General features: G+C 40.3%; 1 protein-coding gene across 4 annotated transcripts in view; it reads left to right on the top strand.

The window, feature by feature from the left end:
* SAMSN1 (SAM domain, SH3 domain and nuclear localization signals 1) overlaps positions 1 to 23813 on the top strand; it is a 117697-nt gene that overhangs the window by 75246 nt on the left and 18638 nt on the right. Inside the window, exons 1-2 of one of the 4 annotated variants that reach the window (XM_049824894.1) lie at positions 6772 to 6859; positions 10667 to 10813. The exons of 1 other annotated variant lie outside the window; for it this stretch is intronic. In XM_049824894.1, coding sequence (XP_049680851.1) covers positions 10799 to 10813 — 15 coding nt within the window. In that variant the 5' untranslated portion in view covers positions 6772 to 6859; positions 10667 to 10798. Of the gene's footprint in view, positions 1 to 2051; positions 2071 to 6732; positions 6860 to 10666; positions 10814 to 23813 lie in introns of those variants that run through there. 2 more of the 4 variants (XM_049824895.1, XM_049824893.1) reach the window with 2 other exon arrangements.

Below are 23813 nucleotides of genomic sequence, written 5' to 3'. Positions count from 1 at the left end.
TGGTATGCAAGGTGTGAATCAAAAGCTCATATACTTTGTGGGGCAGTGAGATGATGAAAAAAGATCAAGATTGGTGGAGGGAATCCGGAAGAAAAGCGGGTTATTTCTGAGGAGGCAAAGCATCCATCTCTCTTTCCACAGATCACAGTTTCAGAGACAGCCTCCCCTTTCCATTCCCTTCTCTCCCCAAAGACAAGCTGCTGACATGTAAGTAATTACTTTATACCTACTGAGTACCATGACTGTCCCTGTGAGTGCTTTTAGTCCACAGCCTGAGGTAAAGTATGTTACCTTAAATCCTTAATGAAATAAATTTTTGTGACTGTGCTTCACTTCATCTTGTTGATGGACTAAGAGCAAGTTCCTACCCCATTCGTGAGGCTCAGCTGACCTGGGGCAACTTACTCAATTGTGACCATTCCATTCAGCCACAGCCCAAAGCATCCCATGAAGCTCCAAGTAAGGCAAGCAGGGCACTAACAGTGACCAGCACAGGGTGCAGCAATCGCCTGGCCAGTCCTCTTCAGCAAGGAACTTGGTGCCGAACACCAGCAGGAAAGGTGCCTCCTCTTCTTTATGGAGGAGCTCAGCATGGCTGCAGCTTGCCCACCCTCTGTCACCCACTGGAGCAAGTGGCTGATGGATCAGGGTAATCATCTACACCTGCCAGACAGATGTACAGAGCAGGAGCCAGACCTCCCTGAAGTGAGGTTCAGGCCTGGAAGCGAGCATGGGAGCAAATTGACTGCTCAGGTCTCATTCCCAGTATGTGTGATTCGGCAGGTCTGTTGACGGAGCTAGCCTGAGCCACATCCTGCTTAATTTTGAAGGTATTGCCATTAATGTTAGCGCCTGAATCAAGTGTTGCAACAGATAAGCCCACAGGTCTGGTACAGAGTGTTTTAAGGCAAGAAAATAAAACGTAAGATTGACACTGATCACCTATTCTTGAAGAGGAAGATTTTTTGTGTTTCAGCTATCATATCAGTTAGATGGGTAGAAAGTAAGTTTTAAAACCAATTACAAATAAAGCCATCTTGTCCCTCTGTGTCACTTCGAAATTATGAATTTCACCCACTTGAAACTATGTTCAAGCAGAAAGGAAGAATAGCGTTTTCCTCTAGAAGCAAAATGAAATTGAAGCCCTGCAAGTGAATATGTAGTGTACCATACTTTATTCCTTTTCACGTTAGCATTTGCAGAGCAGTACTAACGCTGTGATGACACAGCGACTTAACACTCTGACATCAGTGAAGAAATTCAGCAGGAGATGTTTACTGGTAAAAGATAGTTCAAACTACAAAGAGTTTCCTGACAGCAGGCTGCACATTAGAGTTAATCAGAATTTACTTCTGTTGATCTTGATTCTAATCAGAGATAGGCTGGCAGACATCATGTACATACCTTGAAAAAATCCCCTGCTGCACTTCCAGTGCTTGTGCATTAAGTTGGTCTTCTAAATGGCGAACGAAGCATGTCATGTTTTGTGTATGAGATTAAAACAGAGAGCCTAAATTTATTTTTATATCAGTTTTCTTTATTGAAAATCTCATATTTGAGCTTTCTGAATAGATGTGCAAGGCAATTGTCACTCTATCTGTAAATGCGTTTCTGAGAGTCTGAGCTTCAGCTGGATGACTATGAAATGAGTCATATAAATCTGCAAATACCGTGGTATAAAATGCCTTTGTAGCTTAATAGTAATCTCAGTGTTCACTAACAAAATCCATTGAGATGTTCTAGGCATGAACATCGCTATGTAGCTTTGAGCTACATTTTAACATTCACTCTGAGAAACAGCATGGTGTTCACTTACATGCCTGAACCCACAGCAGCATCGTCCTGCCAGTTACTTTCTGTTATCCATCAGAGACAGTAATGTGCATTCTTCTTACAATGAATTGTACAGGAAAACCACCAGTGATGTACATATTTCTGTTTGAAATTATTACACAGATGCTGGATAAGCCCGTGGCTGTGCTTTACAAGATACCAACCTTGCTGACTTTGAGTTTTCCCAGCAGGAATACCTAGAAGATATAGATATAACTTTGGCTCTTACTCTTCAAGGTAATAAGAAAGGGATTTGTTCAATAGGTGAAAGCCAATCTCCTTGAGAATCCTTCTGTCACAATAGTATAGATTTTTATTAGTGTTAGTGCTAACCTGACATATCGTAGGTATGACTGATCTGTTCATCTTCTGCTAATGCAGGAGAATGTGTTGGGATCAAAGTTTGAGATAAGTTCTTGGTACTTCATTTTCCTTTAGGCCAGGCAGTGTTGGGAGCATGCCAAGGACACAGCATGCCAAGGCCTGGCAATAAGACACTTTTTCTTACTCACAGAGTAGCAACCACTTTTTGTACCAGACACGTCTTTAAATTCAGTAGGAGCTCTGGTAGTGATAGGCTGTCCCTGCCATATTTCTTTGTGACTCCATTGACCTTAGTGGCAAAGGATTAGCATAAGACAAGGAAGAATCACAAAATTTTATTTTTTTTTCAGGAAGAGAAGGAAGCCTAACAGTCTGAGAGAGGCTGAATTCACAATTCCTGGGACTTGGCATGATGAGGGTATTCCTGCTGCTCGGCAACCTGACAGTTGCTTAAACAAGCTTAGACTCTGCTCTGTTGTTGTTCCCTCATGCTGTTTCAGTGGATGTGTGGCATTAAAAATTCCCCCAATGTAAATTATTTAGCAGAGATCAAGTTTTTGAAGCTAACTTCAGATTATTAGCTTTGCTGAATAGGCAGTTTCTGCAGGCTTCATAAGAATAATACTTTGTATGGGATAGGAGTCTTCTTGATATAGTGTCAACCCTCTGCCAAATCAGGGGTGTAAACTTAAAATATTCTTTACTCCCATCTTGTTTCTCAAGACTCCAAGTTTCTGTAGCTTCTTCTTTTTTTTATTCCTGATTAAAAGCACATAGGAGCCTATTCAACAGGAAATTAAACACCCTGTTGCATGAAGCCCCTAAGCATTTTGGACAAATTTTCAGTACTAAGTTCTGGATGCTCTCAGTGATGAGTTTGCAGTGAGTGTGGGAGTTTCAAAGATGGGACCTTAAGCATCCAGCTCCATTCCCCAGCATCCCAATGGAAAATCACAGCCTCAGTCTTTGGATTTAAAATTAAAAGTGAGTGTTTAGTTTAAATAGTTATAAAGACAGCCCAGCCTTACAACATCTGGCTTCTTTAATGGGTTTTTGGCAGGGGAGAGAGGGTTTAACTTCACTTTTTCACACTTCTTCCTTTTAGTTTCTATAGAGTCTTTGCCGTGGTCGATTATGGAGAGATCTCTGCTGAGGAGTAGCAGTGACTGTAACTGTGGCTGGCCCTGGCTCATATTAGACCAGGAAAGGAAAGTATCTAGCTATGTTCTGGCCCATAATTAATACATATGAGGAAATTGTCTTCTGCTCATGAACATTCCTTGAGGAAATAAAGATTAAATTTAAGTAAATTATTCACTGCAAATTATTCACTCAGCTTCACTTGCTATTCTGAGATTTCTGCAATATCTGAGGGAGCTAGATCATACCAGGAGAGGCAGGGCCATAAAAGCAGAGGCTGAAGGCATGATTCCTTTCTTGTACAAAATATAAGTCTTATTTTAATTAAAATAAACAGACTAACACACTCTGGGATTGCTTAGCATTAGGGAAAGCAATATACAGCCCCAAGGTATCTCTGAGCCTCCAGTTGAACTTGGACCAGATTTGTCTGATGGACAATGAAATATGTGTTTCTAATATGAAAAAGTATGTTGCCTTTTATAAATATAAAGGCAGTGGTAATCATTCTCATGGGGTCATCTTAATTATTTTTAAGTGGATAGCCTTTTTCCCAGTCCGACTTCCCAGAGAGAAGAGTGACATTGCTTGGAGTCAATCCAAGCCCTGTAAAATTCACCCTAAAAAACTTCTATTGATTTCACTGAGGTTTGGATCAGGTTCAAAGACCAACAAGGAAATGGAATAAGTTACCTGCAGTCATGTCCAACAGAAAACTAAGTATGAGATTTTTTTTTTTTCTTTTAATTTTACATAGATGCTCATTCCCCTTTGAAAAATTAGCTTCAAATACAGAGGATATAAGCACTGAGCTTATTATTATTTTTTTTAATTCAAAAGAGCTCCTTTTGTAATATATTAGTTAACTAAATTAAATGAACTTAGTGTATATGTTTGATTTTTCTTCACTTTCTTACTTTTTAAAACTAGTGTGGGTCAACCTTCCAAGGGCAAGAGCATAATCAGGTCAGCTTTCAAGCTGCTATAATTTTTCTGATTTGTGGATGAGGAAAGGAAATAGATATGGGTGGGTACTATATCTCTTGAAATGGCCTCTTTCTTCCTGTTTAACAATAAATATTCTACAGAAAGGAAGCTCATATATTACTCTTCAGATGAGTTCCCATTTTATTAATCATGAAGATTTTAACAGTGGCCTGAGACAGGAAATCACAGTCTAATGATCAGCAGAGTCTGATTTAATCCTCATGTTTGGATCAGATTACAAAGAAAACCAATGTACTGCAATGTACATCTATGTAGATAGATAGCCAGGTTTAATTACTGTTAAACATACATACAGCTTTTATAACAATATATGGCCCTACTGAATTACTAAGGCTGATTAAATATCCATGGTAAAACCTCCTTATGGTTAGAAACTTATATGGACTTTTTAGGTGTTGTTATATGAAAGAAACACATCTCTCAGATTTCACTATTGTTATTAATTAATTATTGGTTATTAACAGTAACAATTATTATGAACTTTGATAGATATGTTATTATTAATAACAACAACGATAATAAATTCAGCTGTCTTCTAGATGAGTGTAGTTCTGATTAAAATGTGAAGTGAAACGTCTTGGTTAATAGGTTGAAGTTCAACACATACTCCACTGCAATCCAATAACATAAAGAACAAACTTGCATTATATTTGGCAGAATTTCAGCACCTTAACCCCAGTTCCTCATCCTCTTCTTACCAACCTGGTTCTTAAAAGGTCTGGAAAGGAAAACCTCATTATACCATTAACATCTAATAATTATTATTTCATCAGTTGCCCATCCATCAGAGTCCAAGAAGGCCTCCAAAACTTTTCTGAAACATTTAAATAGCAGTCCAAATAGCAAACTGAAATGGGAATTCATCTAATCAGCAGTGTCTTATCCCTCCCTAGAGTATTCATATGATAGAAGAAGAATGGAGCAATTCAGCTAAGAGACTACCTGCCTATCTAGCATTGTCTCCTCATAGATGCTTCAAAAACTTAGAAGTGTTTATGGGACTGGGAAAGGCGATTCTAAGAAATCAGACCTGTGCATTTCTTACCAGCTTTCAAACATCAGTTCTTTTCATTGTCAGTTTGCATGGTTTCTTGGTTCAACTTTCCTTGAAATTTGAGTTCAACCATATTAAAAGAATGACATTGAGAAAGGTCATTCTGTGCACTGAGTATTTGGATTGACAAGGACTTCTGAACTTTTATTTGGTGCAAGAGACCTCCACAGTGACTTGCTTTTTTAAAAGAGCTTTTATGTATGCAAAACTTATGAGTAAAAGTTGCTTAGAATAGATTTGCTTGGAAAAAAAATACTTTTGAAAAAATTTCATAAATATTTTTGGGAAGAAATTATTTTTACCAAAATTTTTTTCTTCACACTTACTCTTGAACCTTTTTCTTGCAATTTAACTAGAAATAGATTTCTTTTTCATTGGTAGTAATGTTAAATTACGATTTAATTGAAGCTCTGTAGTTGGCCCAAAAGTTTGGGGGTTGAAACTGAGAATCTTCCTCCATCTTTCAGCAAAAAGTTGGGAATTTTTCACAGTTTCAGCTTTTGTGGCCTATGATTCACAACAAATAAGTTTTAATTAGGATGCTCAAGACTTTTATTTATTTGACTTTGGCAAATAATATCAAGCAAAATGAAGCAGAAATTCAAAGCTATCGTAACACTTCCACTTTCATTTAGCCTCTAGGCTGTTTTTCAAGAGGGCATAAAAGACCTTTGTCATCCTCCTCTGTCTCTTTATCGTAAACCTTCTGTTAGACTTGCTATTTCTCCTTGTGACTTTGTCATGAAATCAAGGACAATGGAGGACTGAAAAGTGCTATTTCAGGGAGTCCAAATTCTGTGATGAATGGCAAAAAAAAAATTCCACCATGCAGAAGAAAAAGATGGCTTTAGAAAACTTCCCTTCTTTGCCGAACAGTGACCTTCAATCTCATTGGGTTTATTGCATTACTGTAGAGCTAAGGGAGAAAGGGAGACATTAGGGACCAGCTAGACCATGTACCACAGAACGGTGTGAACCTGCTGGGGAATAATATCCCTCGGTCCTCAGAACAGCAGCATACATTCTTCACATTCAAGTCACAGTAGAAGTGGAAATGAAGAGTGCAGTTACTGCCACAAGACTGAGCGGGGAAAAATGAGAGAGGAAAAGAGGATGATTTTCTTGAGGTTGTCCAAAGTATTACTGAGGCCTGATGGTGAAATAGGAGATAAGTCTTAAAGCATTTCTCACTCTGAACCCTTTCCTTATTTTCAACTCATCTCCTTAGTGCACAGCTCTCTTTTCCCCTCACTGCCTCCTCTCCTTCCTCAAAGAAAGATTTCAGGTCACTCACCCATGCCACAAACCAGCTGCGTGAAGTCACATCCTGACAGAATAAGGAACTGCGTAACTGATGTACGCTTGTGCAGTACACTTTGCTGTACTTAGTTCAGTTACAAGCTAGTAGCAGTTGCACATCAGCTGGATAAACCTGAAATAAAAATGTTGAAGAGAAAACCATCTAACGTGTCTGATAAGGAGAAAAGTCAAAAGCCAAAGGTAAGAATGTTTCATTTTTAATGTCAAAGAATAATAACAGGAATCTTAATGATTTTTAAAAGGAGGATTTCCTTCTAAATCCTAGCTTCAGGATTTCCTGATGTGCTAGCAAGTGCCACAGTGGTATAATCTCAGGAAGCTATTTGTATATACTCACTTCATAAAAGTAATGATCCAATTCAAGGAATCACCATTGTGAAGCTGCTATAGCTGTGCTGAAGAGTCCTGGTACTGGACTTTGCGTATTGTTATATGCTCTGCATCAGTCTTTTAACAGAGGGGCTCACAAAAATCCCCTCTCTTCCTTTCAACTATGATAAACTGATGATGTCCCATGAAAGAGTGTGAGAATCAGTGAAGAATTAGAAAAGCTATTAAATTTGTTTCTTATTTTAATAGATTTTTCTTTTGGATCATCATAACCAAAGGAGGAGAGGGTACCTGGCAATCCGTGTTTGTCATCTTCACTTTTCTGTGAATTATTATACTTTCAGCCTGAAATAAATACTCTGAATAAATTGATAATATGCTACACTGGACACTTTCCACAATCTGCAGTTGCAAGAAAGAAAGTGAGAATTTTGCAAGATGCATAAGGATGTGTCCTGTGCTGTGCTAGAAATTTATTTTCAGTCCCTGGACTGGGTGCAGGATGACCTTTGCAAGTGTATTGTGAGCCTGAAGAGAAATGGCTACTGCTAGACCTGAGCGCATCAGTATCCATTTCTATTTTAGTTTGCCAGTGCTGAAAATTTAAATAAGAGATTAGACAAGCCTTTTAGTATGTCTCTGCTCTCAGTAACTCACTGTCTCCTAGTTTACAGACCCATCTTCCTATTGGTTGGGAATACACCTCACTTGGTGATTTCTGGCTCCTAAATATTATTACAGACACTACTTCAGCAGGAATGTCTTCTGGTTTTACTCAGCATTGGCTTTTGTGTACTGCACTTGCAGTTTTAGACTATGACTCATTAATAATTAAAATTAATGTTTTTTCCATGGATTTGAAACAATTCTGAATCCATTTTCCCATGTATTTGAATGGGGGTTTAAGCATTTCACTGGTTGGTATGGTATGTACTTTGTTCTGTTCAATCGTCATACTGTTTTTTAAAGAGAGGGCAGAAGTTTAATTAATATCTAATTACACTACAGGTTAAGCAAGAAATGACCATGAGACACTCTGTGGATGGGCTTTGTTTTTCTGTCTGTTAAATAATTTCAAAACCAAATTTTGGTCACTCCCTTCTTCCAAAATAATACATTCCTTAACAACAGTCTGATATTTTTTTTTCCACAACACAGTTAGTCATGCATGAATGCACTCCATGCTATTAAAATGCTGGTATTGTGGCTTCTCAAAAATATACATATATATCACGATTATGGATTTGATTCACCATACGTGTAAAGCAGGGGTGAAAAGAGCCTAACCACTTGACTGAGTGTCAAACCTGCTGACTTTGTCTTATTGTAAATGTTTACAAAACTGGAAAGGTCTTGGTGAAGTGGCTCAGGATGTCTTTCTGCCTCAGTAGTGTGCTTTGAAATACTTCACCTACTGTAGTCCCACTTTTGCACAGAAATGTATGAACTTTCCACGATGAGAATGTTTTTGCCGAATGTGCTGTTCACAAAAAGGGCATGGGAGGAGGCAGCCCGAATAGAAATCTTAGCTTGTTTTAGCATGTTTCAAAACGCGCCCAGTGGAAGCAACGCAACTACTAAAGTTGCTTAATATTGAATTGGGTAATGTGGGGCGCAGGTCCTTACCTCCCGACAAAAGTTACAGGGTTTCACAACTGACTTCCTTAGATCACTTCCTGGCTGCCCCTGCTCTGTGCAGGCAACATTTGGTACCTCCTCGTACTAGCAGGGCAGGATGCTGTTGTCGCTGCGGAGGTCTTGGGCTACCTCACCTTGCCTTTGTCCCAGTGTCTCCAGCATATCTACATGGGGCTGACACAAGACCTGTGGGAGAGCCACACATCCGGAGTGTTAAGTGAAAATCGGGTTTGCTACCTTAGGCCCTCAAAGGACACCAAAATGATCTTTCTATGTAACTGAATCTTAACCATGGTGACCAGTTGTCTTCATCACAATTGTATGAACTTCTGTGCATTAATTCAAGTGTTTCACCAAGATTTTCATTTTAATCCTTTTGATTTTATTACTTTCTAATGTGAAGAATATTGGCATACAGTTATGCCTTTTGATAAAGATGAAGGAATACCGTCCAAGGCTGGTGTTAAAACCCTTCTTGAGGCGCTTTGCTGTTTCTGTATAAAGCCTCTAGCAGGGGTGGGCAAGTCAATGATCAATCCTGGACTGATACAGATTTTCAGTATCTAACTGCCAGTTCATTATGTGCAATGCATTTACTTTACTTTATTTACTACTGTGGTGTTTAAGGGACTTCTGCAGACACATTAGGTGCTACATACGCAAAAAGCAGCATCTTACAGCTCTCAGTGTCTGCTATGATAAGGTTGATACTATGCCATGAAATAGTAGTGTTGCAGGTTTTTTTTCATTATACAGCAGGATTTCTGTAGTGCTGCAGTAATGCTAATAACTTCATTGCGTATCTGGCAGATTTTGCATATGCATGGATACACATATAACTACTGAGCGCATTGTATGTAAACTATAAAAATAAACATTCATTGTTAGGCAAAAAAAATCTACACCCAGTGTCATCCCAGAAAAGATTAGGCGAGAAATGGGAGAGAAATGTTTTCAAAAGAGATACCGGAAGGATTCCCATCTTTTGCCAATGTTTATCATTGTAGCTACATGTACTGCCATGGAACTGTACATTTACAACTTGTACATCAGCTGAGGACCCAAGTAGCTGAACTATAAAGGAAAAGTCCCAAGGCTTAAAAATACCCTGCTTAATATTGAAGAAATTCAACTAATTGAAGGGCTAAGCTCTCTATTTCAAGCCTGTCCAATCTAACCTATCTCTCTATCCAGCACCTTTCTGGTGACTTTCTATCACAGCAGAGCCTGTGCACCTCCCAAAGGGCAGCTCTCTCTCAGCACTTCCTTTCAGTCCTCAGCTGCCCCCCTTTCTTTTCTGTCAGGTGAGACATGGCTTGGTTTATATGGCATAGCTGTTCTGAGCCGCGGTATTATTTGTGGGCAGGTGAGGTCAAACAATCTAGTTATTGCACCCAGCCCTGAGGTTCGTGGTCATGCTGATGGCCAGAGTCAGCCTTAGCTCCGTCAGCTCACTGCAGCAGAGCACGTCTCCTGCATTGCTGGAGTTTCAGCTGCAGAGCAGGAAAGTACAATACCAAGTAGGGGGAAGTATGCTTTTACTAGATGTGTTTCAGCTATGCATTTGTGCAGTCTGTCCCACCACCCCTTAGAGAGCTGGGGAGGAGGAGAGCAGTTGACTTAGAAGATGACAGACTGATCCCTAAAATGACCTGGATTTTAGCCTCTTTGACCCTTATGACGTTACAGATGTCAGTGTATCTAGGGAGTGGCATGAAGCAGATTTAGAAAGATGGTAAGAAAAAACATTCTAAGAAATTATACAGGATCTACTCTTCTCTTTTGTATATGCTTCAGGCAGCACCATATCCTGGCACCATACAAATAAAACAGGGTTAAAGCATTTCACAGCTACTCTGCATTCCACTTTGCACTGTTTTGCACATTTGACCAGGTGCAAATGACAATGGAAGGTGCAAATAATCTGTAAACCATCCCTGCATGGTCTTGCCCACTTTACAGGATGTAATGTGCTGGGCAGAGCCTATTTCTTTCTCTGTCTCTCTCAAATTCCTACAGACACAGCAAACTTGAGGACTGCCTGATGATTCTTGGCTTTACTTCAAGCTGAAGCAAAGACGACTTTGTGCCATTTTTTTCTGGCTTGACTGAAGGAAGTCTTGTGCCTTTATTCTACATGACAGTTGATCTATGTTTATGCTAAAGGTTTGAGACGTTTTTGTTTCCTCATTCTGCTTCCAAATGTGCTTGGTACTTGAAACTCAGCTTACTTCTGGTGTGTAAGACAATCCAGGGTCAATGCCTGTGCATTTTGTTTAGGCAAAAATATGTCCAAGCTTCTAATTAAATCGATATTCGCTTACTTAGGTGATAAATTATTATTATTTGTTTTCAGGGTTAAGAGAAAATAGTGGCAAATCCAATGGGAGGAAATATTTTCATCTGCAACTTTGTTCCCTAGTACTATTTCATACCAATAATTTTCCTTTTTATAAGCTTTAAATGAAACCCTGCCTCCACAGAAATGAATGCACATTTTTGCCATAGACTTGAAGCCAGGATTTGCCTTTTATATATTCTTCACAGAAGGCCTGATTGTCGTGGTTTAACCCCAGCCAGCAGCTAAGCACCACGCAGCCACTCACTCACTCCCCCCTCCCCCAGTGGGATGAGGGAGAAAATAGGGAAAAGAACTAAAAACTCATGGGTTGAGTTAAGAACGGTTTAATAGAACAGAAAAGAAGAAACTAATAATGACAATGATAACACTAATAAAATGACAACAGCAATAATAAAAGGATTGGAATGTACAAATGATGCGCAGGGCGATTGCTCACCACCCGCCGACCAAAACCCAGCCAGTCCCCCAGCAGCGATCTCCGCCCCCACTCCCAGTTCCTATACTAGATGTGACATCCCATGGTATGGAATACACCGTTGGCCAGTTTGGGTCAGGTGTCCCGGTTGTGTCCTGTGCCAACTTCTTGTGCCCCTCCAGCTTTCTCGCTGGCTGGGGATAAGAAGCTGAAAAATCTTTGCCTTTAGACTAAACACTACTGAGCAACAACTGAAAACATCAGTGTGTTATCAACATTTTTCGCATACTGAACTCAAAACACAGCACTGTACCAGCTACTAGGAAGACAGTTAACTCTATCCCAGCTGAAACCAGGACACTGATCCTGATTCTGAAAACACTTAAATGAATGCATTAGCTGTGATCCCATTTATTTCAATGGGTTTTGTCATGTGAGTAAAGGTTACCGCTTGCCTAAGTGTTTGGAGCCTGTAGTGCAGACAGATGCTATAAGCAAGTTTTTTGGTGCTGTTTTTTTTCTTAGACAGTGGCTTGTGACCCTCCAATGGGGAATACTTATTAAAGAAAAGAAAACAGAAAATAGGTACAGCAAACCTGACGACCTAAAATAATCCAAGACATAATTAGATCTTCTCTAGGACAAGATCTGCAGTGAAGAGATTGCTCAGTGTTAATGAATATTAACTAGGATTTATCCTTGAGTGTGGAAAGCTGAGGGTTTTAATTTTATTTCAAAGGTAAAGACTAGTAGAGTTCTGAAAATAGCAAGTTTTATATTCTTTTCTTTCACCCTGAAATTCTGAGTGCGTAATAGAAGAGTCACTGCTAATGTCACAGATGCTAATTTTCACAACCATGACTGAAGTGATGTTCGTTTCCATTTGCATTTCATTCTAACAATGATAAGAGGTGATGAGTTGATGATAAGCTGTTTTCACTGTACTGCCCGCTGTGCAAATTTATGCTTATAGGCAAAGATGACACATAGTTCTGTCATTAAAGGTCTTTACTGCATTGCCTCTTGAAGAAATACTGTTTGTCAAAATCCATTTGAACTCTGTTAAATAAGCAGAAATGGGTGACAACATCTGGGAAGTAGTTTTAAGAACCTGGTTTATGGGGAAATAACCTGTGGGCCTTTATCAGGGAGGGTTCAGAGAAAGAAAAAATTATACTTTTAATAACCATGTATGTGTAGATGGGGAAAAAAGGGATTGCAGGTGACACTTCAGAAGGTGTTTCCTGTCTCCCTCAGGCTTCATAAAAAATTAGAACAAGGTTAGAGTTAACCTTGGATTATTTTTCTTGTCTGAGTGGAAGGCTCTACAATCATATTACTGCCCCTCTTATCTCTGGTATTTTTTCTTCATTTACATTATCATTTTGCTTCTTGATCATCAGCCAATGTTTGGGTTTTTTCAACAGCAGTTTCAGAAAGTTGTTTTTGTCTTAACATATATGTTAGCATATCTCTTCTAGTAAGATCTTGACAGTTGAGGAATTTTGTTTTCTCACCAGAAAGTAAGGGTACAGTCTTTGTGGGGAAAGAACAGCTCTCTCTCTCCTGTCCCTTGCCCACTCCACATTTTGATGCTTAGAACAACACAAAGGCTTATTGAGGGCTCACACAACCCTTGACTAGCTTGTGTGCCAAAGGAAAAAAAAATGACATCTGTGGCCTGGCCCAGTCCTGGACTCTTTTGTGTGTTCCCTTGATTACAGCACCTTTTATATTTTCACCAACTTTACACAAAATTCAGATAATTTCTTATTTCTTCCCTGTCTTGGTTTTCCTTCACTAGCCAGGCTTAAGTCCTTAATAGCAGAATATTTTAAAACAAGTGAGAGCAAATTTCCTGAAGGGAATATTTTCAAATTAATATTCATTTTGCTTAGAGTAAAAAAAATCCAGTTCAGTTCTTTGTTTCCTAAGCAAGCAAGAGCATTTCAAGACCTGTGTCTGAACCACTTTCTCCAGCCATTTTTAGAAACTAGACAATCAATCACATCATTTATAACTGTACTGTCTGATAAATACTGTAGCACTGCTACCAAGGTGACATAAATCAGCGTTAGTCACCATCTAATTCTTTAATTAGCTTTATAGAGCAGTTGACTTATTTCAATATTGTGTTTCTAGGAAACCCCAAACACCCCAAATTAAACATTGCCCAGGATATCTGTCATTGCTGGAAAAAAGCAGTCACTATGTACGAGGAGGACAGGCAGAGGATGTGGCCTACAGTTTTCTGTAGGTTTCAACACTTTTCTAGTAATCTGTGTCATAACATAAATCCAGACTGAAGTTGTTATAATGCCATCACTGGCCAGCTTGTATAAGCAATTTGTGGGTGGCTACAAACACTTCAGCCAGAAGAATCAAGCCCTTGATGTGTGGGCAGAAACCCCTAGCAATACTCCAGAGAAGGAAAAAAAAGCCGTCTCAGCCTCTGTAATCACAATATCCCTTAACCTTTATCTTCTGAAAGCTTGCAACAGAGACAGCAGAGTTACTTCTCTAGTTAGAAACAGTTATACACTCCTCCACAATTTAGCAATGTCATTTTTTTTTGCTAGAGATATTGCTGCTTGGCACCAGGCTACAGATTATATATGCACTAAATATTTAGCAAGTCATATGTCCTTTAAACCATCCTAATGGAAAACTGTTTCGTGCATCAGATGAAGTTGTCTTGTATGTGTGTTGATATTCCACAGGAAGATGAATGACCACCTACTTTATTCACAAGTGAATCTCTCCTGTATACCTGCTTGCTCTTACCTTTCTAGCTTTTTATATCTTATTCCACTTACAGTGTACCCAAGAGCATGTTCGTACTTTTTCTCTTCTTCCCAAACTTGAGGCTGAAATTGCAGCCTAGGGAAAAGTTTGGAGATCTTTAACTGCTTCAGAGAAGTTTCTTCTTTGACTATACATATTATATACCGTACTGCCACTTTTTTCCCCATACCTCTTTGGTTTATTCCTTGGATACACAGAAGGCTGGATAACGACTTCACCTGAACACAGTCTTCAGGCTGCTTAATTGCCAGTCATAACATCTCCTGGGATCTTTCTGCTAAACTGAATGTCAACAGCAAAGGATCTGTCATCCCTAACCATCATCCAGCACTGAGCCTGACAAGCTGTCTCTGGGAAGAAGATCCAGTGATCCACCTACTGTTTTGCACCATTATGTCTTCTGGATGGAATTTTAGTCCCTTTCCTACCCCTTTATGTCTTCATCCCTTTCATCATCTTCACAAGAACAACCAAGTAACCTCACACTCCTGTACTAGATTTCCATGGGCTGCTGAATGGTTATTTCCTTGAGAACTGTAGGAAGTTGTAAGTTCCTCTACTTGGTCATGCTGACCTCATTCAGAAGGGTGGGTTTGCTCTTTCAGGTATGTTGAAAGGCAAGTGAGACATGAGGCTACTGGAATACTGGAGTACTTGGCTTTAGGTTTTCCTGCAGTGTTTCTCATGGCTTCTTTGGGAAGAAGAGAAGCACTAGAGGAGTGCTGTTCAACCAGAAAACATGGAAAAGCTATGGTGCAGTTTCATGCCTTCCCTCTACCATTACGTTTGAGATAGAGATGGAGCCATTGACGATGCTGCTTGTCATTGACAGCCTGCAGCCGTGAGATATAGAAATCGGCTTCACTTAGCAACAGCACAGCCAAAAGCAGATGTGTGAAGATGAGATGACAAAATGGCCAAGGCAGCTGAATGAGCTCACGCAGCTTGACTCTCTGCTGCCTTCACCTGTGCAAAGCGGATGCTGAACTTTATGAATTGCTTTCACTTGCCACAGCTGTGCTGTATTTCTCTTATACTTCTGTCTGTCTGCCTCCTTTTTTAAGATCAGATATTAAGTCCAAAAGCCACTTCACAGAGCTGGAAAGTGGACATGGTTCACTGATGGATGAGCAGCTCAGAGCCTGTCGAAAGGGTGCATGAAATGACTGATGATGCTAGAGCAGGCAGTTAGCTCTAGTCATAAGTACATGGCAAGGCTCTTCTGATATTGTCTTTTGGGGTGTTTCCATTATTTTCTTCCTGTCTCTATAATGGAGCCTATATTTGCTTGATTAATAACTTTTGGTAATTGTGGTAAAATATTTGGAAACTATGTGTTTGGGATTTTGGTTAGTAACTGAAGGAATCGGAAGAGGCAACATGTTCCTACCCATTCATGAAAGCTTAAAGCCTTGTACCTGGCACAATCCCCTTTGCAGTGGTAGGCCAGATTTGAGTAGGATTTGGAGTATAGCTTTGAATTTGGGGTTTAAAGAACACCTCAAAGCCCTCACTGCTGCCTGTGCCTCAGTAACATCACCTCATCAGTGAGTGTCTCTCAACTACGTGTGGTTTTCATGGAGGCTGTGGGAGCAGGGGAGGGCTGAAAAGCTCAGTCTCAATTTTATCATGTCTCAGAATGAAAACACACTTCAAGCACCTGGTACATTTGTTTTTCATGAGGTGAAACCATAGTTTTCCACTGAGCTGTGATCACAATAACCCTATGCCACACAGATAATCGAATGGAGAGAAGGGAACCGATGTGCCCATACTAGACTAGTACCATTTGCTGTGCCCAGTACCCCCAGTGAGCTGTTGATTGTATTCATTCCTTTCTGGTATAAGAGTGACCTGAACAGAATCGGCATGCTATCTTGTCTTCAGACAACTGGATTTTTTTCCTGGGATTGCAGTTACAGAACTTATGCTACAAAGAAAACCCAGAATTTAACACATCATAACTTCTGCACTAAGAAGTATTCTTATGCAGTGCTAAATCACGAGGAAACGCTGAGCTGGAAACCTTCTTTCAGCTTCCATACTGGTCCAAAACCCAAAGCTTATTGAATTTATTTTATGAGTTCAAATTTCCAAGGGTCATATTTTAGATTCCTAGGCATATGTTGTGCAAGCATGTCCAGTTTTTTAAGCCTGCGAGGATGCAATGAAGTGCCATGTGTGCTTTCTTCAACTAGACAATAAGGATAACTTTTGTCCGTGGATGGCAATAAGCCAACATTGGAACTCAGCCTTCTGACAAGAGAGGATACGTGAAGGGGAAAAAATGGTCATCATTTTAAAGGAGTCAAACGTTAACCCACTGTAAATGAGTGGGGTTTTGTCTTAACATGTCTTTTGTTTTAGTTGGTTTTTTGGTTTAGTTTGGTTCTGTTTTCCAAGATAAAAATAATGTAAATAAATGGACATATAGAACTGATGAAACACTAAAAGTCACAGTGCCTGATGATAGATTCTGCACTGAATTTTACTTCTCTCCTGTAGTACATCTCCATTAAGGCAATTTCAGCTAATCTCACTATGGATGCATTAATCAAGTGTAGTCAGGATGTCTGAAGGAAGATAATGAGGGGGTAAAAATTGGCCTATTGTTTGGATCTTATTCTTCAGCTAGTTAGTTTGTTTATCATGTTCCATAATATTTTTATCCTGATAAATAAGTTCCAGTCATAATTAGTTATCATAGCAGATGACTAACACATCTTCATTTACTTACAAGTTCAAAATTACTCCATAAATAGATCAATTAAATTTGTGTTCTCTTTACATCACATTCCTATACAGATTTTCAGCCTTCAGTATCAGTTAACAGTGAAATGGAAACAAGGTGGACTAGTAGTATTTTAAAATTTCCTCCCTTTTAGCCAAAGGTGCAAGCATCCATGGCGACAAAGTCCCTAATCTTACATCTTTTTGTCTGAGCACTAACATCCTAAATGCACACTGCACTATCAGCAGTCTCTTAGTGCCTTCCAAAGTTTCTCCTTTAAAATGCCTAAGAAAAGATTTGTTCATTTTTTACTCATTTTTTACTCATTTAGGATTACATACTGTATATCTGCCCCACATAAAGCTGTCACTATATTACTTTAAAAAAAAAAAAAAAAAAGTTGAGGTTCCAAAAGCCTGGTATGGTTGGAGACTGCCGAAGATGAGAATGTTTATAAGCTCTGTGATATTAACTGCAGCACTCAACCTCAGGTGACATAAAGCATGCAAAAAAGAACTTTCTGTCAGTTTTATTATTTCTAAAAAGGTTCCCCTTGAAAGAGAAGAGTGACCTTGCTCTGCTGAGCTGACATATGCCACTGAATTAATGGCTAAGCTTTGCTGTAGGGAAGCTTGCAGAAACATTACAACTCCAATGGCTGAGTTTGCTGTGAACATTAATCAGGTGAACCAACATGATGTATCAAACACTCATTTAAAAGTAATAAAAACTAACTCTCTTCCCCCCCCCCAGTTTCTTAGAATTAGCTTATTGTTGGTCATTACCTGTTGTCAAGGGTAAGACTGCAAGACAGCGGTAAAACTTGTATAAGGGTTTTCTAAAGTTTGCTTACTCTTCAGAAAAACCAAATGAGCCTTCGGGATGGTCAAATTTAACTGTGACTTAGAGGTTATTTTTCAGTCCTGTTTCCCTCTGGAAGGTCATTTGAAGGAACACCTTCCACTGAAAACATACCTCTCCCTAGCAAAGAATGCAGAAGCTGCTTTTCATTCTCAGTGAGACTCCCTGGGAGCATGAACGAAACGTTATGCTAGGCAAGGAGGCTCCGGCCGCCATCGAAATAACTGCTGTTAAGGGTCTGGTATGGCTGTGGTGCAACGGCCGAGTCGCAGGGGCTCTGCCCAAAACACTGTCATACCAGGCAGGAGTTATTTTCTGCCTATCCCTTGCTGCTATGCTCTGGGGTGGGCAGGCGAGTGTGCTGCAGTCAGCAGCTGTGGCCGCTTCTCAGGCTTGCCGAAAGGAACAGCAAAGCCCTTGGGCATGCTGTGTCTCCCCGTGCTATTCTGTGTGCCATCTATGTATAGCACACTGAGGCCGTAGGCTCCTTATCGCCGCTTCTGCTCTGGCCTGGGAGCTTGCGTGGCAGTCGTGTAGCCACCCGTTCTGGGGGAGTACGCTGGCTGCCCCATTCCATGTGTGCTGGACAGGCATGGGGGTCCCTTTAGGGCTGAGACCTGGGGGGCTGCGTGCTTCTCAGGTCATCTTTGGGCACATATATTCTCATCTGGACTTCAAGCATGCAAACACTCGTGTGAGTCATTTCTCTCACACAAGAAATCCAGCTGAACCCTGCAAGGTCAGGACCTAGGTAACACACAGCATTAGTAAAATCGTGCTGTATAAGTAAGCAGGGAAAGGACTTTAATTGAAGCAAGGTGATTCGGTTTTAAAATATGAGAATTTATCTCTGAATTCATCTGGTTCTGAGAGGAGAAAGTTTCAGGAGAGGAAAGATGTTGGTATTTAAGATATTAAACATCAAAGCCTGCAATGCTTATGTAGCGTTTAACCAGTCTTTACTCAGACAGCGCTCCCCTTTACTGCAGGCACAGGTCTGTGGAGGGTGGATTTCCAGGCTTGTCCCTCAACGTTTCTGCCCATGGTTAAATGAAGGGTAAAAAAGGATACTAGGGAGGTAGAAGTGCACATCATGCCAAGTCCTTAACTGTCATTTTCATAGCTCCTCTGAGTTTGTCACACATCCTTAACCTTCTTTTAAAGTCATTTTCTTTTCATGGTTTTGTGTGCCACTGAAAGTCACTTTTAATTAAATGTCATATAAATAATAAAGGCTTAATTACATAATTATTGCAAATACCTGTGTGCACACTCCCCAAATTGGACAGACTGCCAGAGGAGCACTTGGAGTGACTTTTCTCACCGGGAACTGAGAGTGCTCTGCAGCAACTGGGCAGGAACAACGGTGCTCAAAATTCAGGGTCAACGTGCATTTAAAGGAAGAGGAGTCAGATCCCTCCCCCCATGCACATTTTGCAACACTCAGTTGCAAAAAACTTTCTTAGTGTTAAGACTGGCATTTCTTAAATTGCTTCCTTATTTAGTTCCTCACAAACTTTTAATCAACACAGCACATTTTTTGCCAGATGAAATTGCCTTTTTTGCTCAGACGTCCTACGTGGCTTGCCTCTTCCTGAGGAAGACTTACAGACCTTGCAAACCATCCTGCCCTCGTTTAACTTCATGAACGTTAGCTTCCCCCTTGCTCTCAGCTGCATCAGTGCCTGCCCCGTGCAAGATGCCCTTTGAAAGCACTTGAGAACTGAGTTTCTAGTGGAAATTCTGACGTGCGGGCTGGGTTATCAGCAGCTACATGCTTTGTGTCAGCATTGGTTCAGGCTTGAAAGACTGAGGCTGGTACCAGATAGAGGTACTGATAAAACAGCCACCCAGTGTTTACTTTAGAGAGAGAAGCTTCTTGACCTGGAGGAGGATGATTAACTCATTACTTTATACCGCTTTTCTTTTTCAGTCATTTTCCATCATTAAAATTAGGGTGTTTGCTCTGATGCTTCATGGTAGCACTTTTGTTCAAAGACCACTTTGCTCCCCTCTCTCCCCACCTCCATGCAGTTACTGAATACCAGACCATGATAACAACCAGTCTTTATTTATAGAGTCATTTTTACACCAGTTAAAAATGCCATTTCAGTCGCTTGCCCTATTTGAGTTAGCAAGAACAAGCTGTACCTTTTTTATTGCTTTTGACTGGTGAAGTACAAGGTTTAGGCCATGTTTCGTGTGGGCTATAAAGTTATATTAATAGCTTGGTTAGTGGTCAGAAGGTCTACATGTGTAACTAACGTGTAAATAGGAAAAAATCCCTGAGGTAGAGAAGTCTTCTCTTTTTTTGCTTCTCTATTACTCTTTGGAGAGTTACTGAATTTGTATGCAAATTCTCATTCTTTATACAGAAGTGAGGGGGTTTTGTTGTGGTGGTGGGTTTTTTTCACAGAATATCCCGAAAGATAAAAATTCCTATCTTGCCTTCTGGGAAAGTAGAAGACAATTTGATTACCTATGCAATAAGATAAGCTAGCAGAGTGGCAATATTCATCCCTACTTTGGTAACTCTTAATTTCATTCTCAGAGTAGTCTCCTCCTTCTGAAGGGACTAGGAGCATCAGAGAATAGAAGAAATGAATCAAATCCTGAGCTCCACTTATCTCCATCAATCAAAGCAGCAAGCACAGACTGTCCCATTGGCAGCTGCTGCGGCTTCTTCTGAGGAGAGAGGGAAGAGTATAAGTGTCTGTGGCAGGCAAGAAAATTGGGCAACATGCTGAGCTCCTTTTTTGTTATTCCCAGTGACTGCATTTGCCCCTATACTGCTTACATGGTCTGGGTAGTCTAAAGATGAATGGAAGCTAAAAATGAAAATACATGGAGGAATTTGAAGAGATTTACTGGTGTGAGTGGGTCAGTGCAAAGCTATTACGTCATGCTGGACTTACAAGCTATTTTGACTAGGACTTGAAGCAAAACATAATGGGCCAGAATTTCTCACAGCAGGGAACCAGACCTCTGAGAAGTGGGAACTGTCCAAAGGAAAATAGGAGATGAATATCACCCATTATGAGTATTTAGCAGGATAACTGCTGTCCGTTTTGGCTCAAAGGTTGTCTTTGGACATGGAGAGTCTCTGACTAGTTTATCATAAGAACTAACTGACTTCCTCTGTGGTATGCCCTACAAGTGAAGGATGTTCTATAACAGAAAGACATGGATTGCAGAACCTCTTCTCATTGTTTTTCTATTTGTATACCAGTCCATTTTCTAGAGAAAATGACAGGCTATTTACAGACACACCAGATCACCAACTGCAGACTGTCCAAATTAAAATAAACAGCAATTACATAGCACTTACCACTTTAAAATGATTATTTACAATTCCTGGATTTCAGAGAATTGACAATATAGGAAAAGATGGAATAAAATACTGAAAAATATCTTTGATATTTTCTATTCTGCTAATTTTGTATACCGAAGGGGAAGGGATGAAAGTTAATGCATTGATTTGTAGAAATTATTTGATCGGTCCTTGTGTGGGAAAATAGAAGTGTTTCTTCCCTGCCCATGCCTCCGTTAGATTTTACTGAGCAAATTCGTATTTGCTTAACATATCCATTGCTGGCTCTTGCACAAATCCAGCCAGAAAAATCACTTAACTTTATAGGATGCTGAATCCTGGTATCAAAAGTCAATAGCATATTTTCTCCTAGTAGCTTTGCATTTACTTTAAAAGCTTCCCTTCACCTGGAAATAAGGCCTATCCATATCTTCACCAAGTAGGTGTTCCCTGACGCTAATGCAGTGACTGACACTACTGAAAGTAATAGTCCTGTTCCCTTTGCAGCCCAGAGCTCCTAAATCTGCTTTTCGCTATCAGTATAATGGGGTTGAATACATTTTTAAAAGGTGGTAGCTATTGATTACTTAATGGAAAAAGTTAGTATAGAGAATTGCTGAAGCAGCCCTATTTAGTGCTCTCCAGTGCAACAAGACCATTATCTAGAATAGTGGAAATCATCCTGTAACCCTTATTAATATTTAATGGGGATGAAGCAACATTGAAGTACACTACAAAATAGCCCAAGGCTTCTGCACATGTAGGATATAAGGTTGTTTCAAGGGTTGAAAAAGAATAACTGATTTCCCTGTGCTCAAGCTGTTTACAGGTAAGATCAACAATAAACAATGTTTTTCCTCTTGTTCCTTTTAAAGTATTTGCAGCACATCTGCACTTTAATATACAGTTATTCCTACTAGACATCTTGAAGTGATTGAATGAAACAGAAAGGTCAGTGTATGTTTAGAGATCGCTGTGTGAGCCTATTTTATACTTTCCTAATATTGCTGTGAATCTCAGCCTCCCTCTTTCTATCCCTTCTGCTCAGTGCTGCAGGGCACATTTGGCTGTGTTGACAAGCCAGTGAAAGGTGTTAATCCTGTCTAATAGAACCGTAATCCTCGGGACTGTGTTTTTATATCATAGTATTGAGCTAACCCCTTGTCACAGGATATTGTTCATCTACTTAATAGAAAACTTCTTTATGGGAATTTTAGATAAAATTAAAGTGTACAATCCACATTGTCCTTTTCAATTTCACAAGATAAAAACAAACAAATAAACCACTATGTTTAGCCAACAGAGATTTTCTGAGAGACTACAATCAATTAAGAGGAGAGCTGTGTGATTTTTTCTTTTCTTTTCTTTTTTTTTTTCCCTCAGTGAATAGTAAATGTCATTTTACGTCCAAAAATATTCACAAATCTGGGTCAGCTTCTTCAAATAACCTTTGGCTGGAAATATTTTTCAGGTTAGCTGTGCCCAGAAATGTAGTGGAAAAAATGATGTTATTTCTTTTTCTCTTAAGCTGCAGTGCTTAGAACATGGACCCAAAAAGTGGGTATACTTTCCTCTTCCATCCGGCTGTGCTCAGGCCTCTCCCACTGCTATGTCCACATTCTTTTTTTTTTTTTTTTTGGGGGGGGGGTGGGGGGGCAGAGCTGGTTAATAAATAAGTGTGGGAAAACAGGGGAATGAAACAGCAAGGAGCTTTTATTTTCGGTTGTGTTCCAGGGGATGCTGATTTGCTTCTTCTCAAATGGAGACTTTAACGCAAAGTGTCTTCATGGTTTCCCGTAGCTTTTCTTTGTTGTAGTTTTTTTTCTCTTTGCAAACTATTTTTAGTTTAAAAGTGACTGTGTGTAAGAGATAAAGCAGCTAATAGGGATAGTGACCCTGTGATTTATGAGCAGGAACAGAATAGGATGGGGTCCTTCCTGGATGGAAACACCCAGGGGAGCATGTGTGTGCTCTGCATAGCTGGTATCATTTTGATGAAACCCTTCCTTAAGATCACGGTTGCAAGGCCTGAATACCACCTCGCCATCCTGTGTGGCATCAGGATCCTGACACCGTTACTGAGAAGTCCTGCAGAGGACTAACTGCTGCCAGGAAAGGAGAGCATAAGGAGAGAGAGCAGAAGACAGCAGCTTGGTAGCTGTGGGCAGAACAGGCACGGGGCTGTACCAGCACTCAGAAACTTGCCAGCAGCTCAAACCGTTACTGAGGTCTTGGCTCAAGCAGGTCTTTGGTTTTCCAGCTTCCCAGAGGACAGCACTCCTGCAGCATTACTAACCCTGCCGCCTGGGTAGGGAACTGGAGGATAAGCCTAGCAAGGGTGGTGTTCCCTGCAGCACCCACTGTTTGGGCAGCTCTGCTCCCCTTACCATCAGCGAGAGATTTCTCCTTGGCTTCTCTGGAAGCAGGTTCATGTCGGCATTCAGCGTGTCTGCAACGCGAAGGCAGGCAACGGGGCCGGCTATTAAACCAGACCTTTTCTCCTCCTCTTTTGTTGCCCAAAGGATGGTCTATCTATCTCCGTTGCCTCGGAGGCTACCTCATGAAAACCCTGACCTGGCAGAGAAGATTGAAAGGTGTAATGGTAGAGCAGAGCCAGGAGCCCTCAGGCCCTTCTGAGGCAGGTGGGACTCCTGGGTGGAGAGCAAAAGGAGGTAGCTGGAG

Source organism: Accipiter gentilis, chromosome 21, assembly GCF_929443795.1.
Source record: "Accipiter gentilis chromosome 21, bAccGen1.1, whole genome shotgun sequence".
NCBI classification, from domain to species: domain Eukaryota; kingdom Metazoa; phylum Chordata; class Aves; order Accipitriformes; family Accipitridae; genus Astur; species Astur gentilis.
Note: the sequence above shows the minus strand (reverse complement) of the source record. Positions and strands in the feature narration are given on the sequence as shown.